The 2018-nt window shown below is 49.7% G+C and overlaps 1 protein-coding gene across 1 annotated transcript in view; it reads right to left on the bottom strand.

Annotated features, from left to right (window-relative positions):
* PDZD8 (PDZ domain containing 8) overlaps nucleotides 1-1416 on the bottom strand; it is an 86189-nt gene extending 84773 nt beyond the window's left edge. The window contains exon 1 of the mRNA XM_025200195.1: nucleotides 1276-1416. Within this exon, the coding sequence (XP_025055980.1) occupies nucleotides 1276-1416 (141 nt within the window). The remainder of the gene's footprint in view (nucleotides 1-1275) is intronic.
* Between the last annotated feature and the right edge of the window lie 602 nt (nucleotides 1417-2018).

Here is a 2018-nt window from a genome sequence, read left to right as displayed (position 1 = left end):
AAAAAAAAGAGGAAAAGGGAGGGAGGGTGTTGCGCATGCGCCCTGCGCCCAGCTGGCACGAGGCAAGCGGGCGGTTGGTGCGAGCCTTCAGGCGCAGCGTGAAGGGGGTGGGGTCACGCGGAGGCTCTAAGTGGTGACGTCACAGAGGAAGGGGGAGGTGGGAGGAGAGACCCCGGCGCAGGCGCGGCTGCTGGCAGACGAGCGGGGTCGGGGGGTGAATCCGTTCAGTACCTGGGACACTTGTTCTTGCCAAGCTTTTGGGGCTCTTCCTGTGCCTGGTAGCTTGCAAAGAGCAATTTTTCCAGCGACTGAGTTGGTTTAATAAAAGATCCCGGATTTTAAAAAAATTGTCTTTATAGATATGTCTATCTAGATCTAACTATCTAGGTATCTATCCAGATCTCTAGATCTATGTATCTAGGTATCTATCTAGATAACTATATCTATCTATAGATATTGATATCTAGATATCAATTGATATCAATCTAGATATCAATATCTATAGCTACTTAGATGTCTCTCTCTCTCTCTCTCTATATATATATACACACACACACACACACACACAGACACGCATCCTCTTGTAAACTCTACACCGCACCTTTAAACCGCATTAAGAAACCCGCGCTCCCGTTACAATAAACACCCCCATGCCCCCACTACCCCTGTTGCAGTTCCCTGGTCCAAGCCCCGATTTGGGGTTTACGTTCTCAGTTCATAGATGCTAGGGTCGGACGGGACCTCAGGAGATCATCGAGTCCGACCCCTGCCCTGGGCAGGAGGAGCGGTGGGGTCAGACGACCCCATCCAGGTGCTTGTCCAGTCTCCTCTTCAAGACCCCCCGGGTAGGGGAGAGCACCAGCTCCCTTGGACGTCCGTTCGCTGTCCTTTCCGTTGTCAATGTCGCTGTCATTTCCGCTGCTGCTGATTTTGCTGCCGTCGTCCTCGCTGTCTTCAGGTCCAGTTGCGTCGTTGTCCTCTTCCTTCTCCCCATCCGCCTCCCCTCCCAGGGGGTCGTTGAACAGCCTGTGCCAAGTGTCACTTTTCCAGGTGGAGTTGGCTGTGTCTTCTCTGTCCTCTCCCATCGCTTTCCAGTAGTAGGACTGGAGTTTGCTCAGACAAGATATCAGATTTACGCAAAGATCCTTGTCTGCTCTCAGCAACCCTGGCTCTAGTCCTTGCCTCCTTTAAGCCCCTCCTAGGAATGGAAAGCAAAAGTCCACAGGTGCCTGACGCCTTCCTTCTTCTTGGTCTAATAAAAGATATCAAATTCACCCAAGGAACCTTGTCTGCCTTCTTCCTCTGAAGGCATTTTAAATCTGTTTGTTTTTTTGAGGGGGTCTCTTTCTCTTCTTCCAGTGGGAACTCGAGACTTGCCTTAGCAACCCCTAAATTGTCCTCGTCTGGTAGCAACATGTGGCTTGTCTCCTCATAAAGGAAGGTCTGGGCTTGCCTGGAATGGCTTAACCCCCGCTCCTTCCCTGTGGTGTTAGTGCCTCTTCCAGAAACAGCAATATTTGGGGGCCCCTCATTACCACCCTCCCCCTCGCCAAAGAGGTGCACTCTGCTGCAAAGTGCTTGCAGCGGATGGAAGTGGCAGCCCTTCTGCATTCTTCTGTTTAAGCAGTACTGAGAAAATCAATATCACTCTGTGGTTACCAAATAACACAGGCAGCAGTTTTTCTGCTTCGGCACAAACACCAGCTATGGAATTGGGCTAGTCCTGGATACTCAATTTTCAGCAAATAAAACAAAACAAAAACAGGTTGACTGCAGCATAGAATGGCCTCTCGAAAGCTGAGCTATTGACAGAAATAGCCGTATTCGATGATTTACCCTTCCACCTTACAGGCAGCAAAAAGGATTTGCTCTTTTCCTCAAGCAGCTAGTGGCTTGATGGAGGTCTTAGCTGGGGTCATTATGATGTCAGCACCAGAATTCAGTAATTAAAAAAAAAATCTCACTGGCATCGATAGCTTGTGGCATAAACTAGGACCGTCGTCCCCCAGAATATTGTT

The sequence above is a fragment of the Alligator sinensis genome, unplaced genomic scaffold (assembly GCF_000455745.1).
Source record: "Alligator sinensis unplaced genomic scaffold, ASM45574v1 scaffold527_1, whole genome shotgun sequence".
NCBI classification, from domain to species: domain Eukaryota; kingdom Metazoa; phylum Chordata; order Crocodylia; family Alligatoridae; genus Alligator; species Alligator sinensis.
Note: the sequence above shows the minus strand (reverse complement) of the source record. Positions and strands in the feature narration are given on the sequence as shown.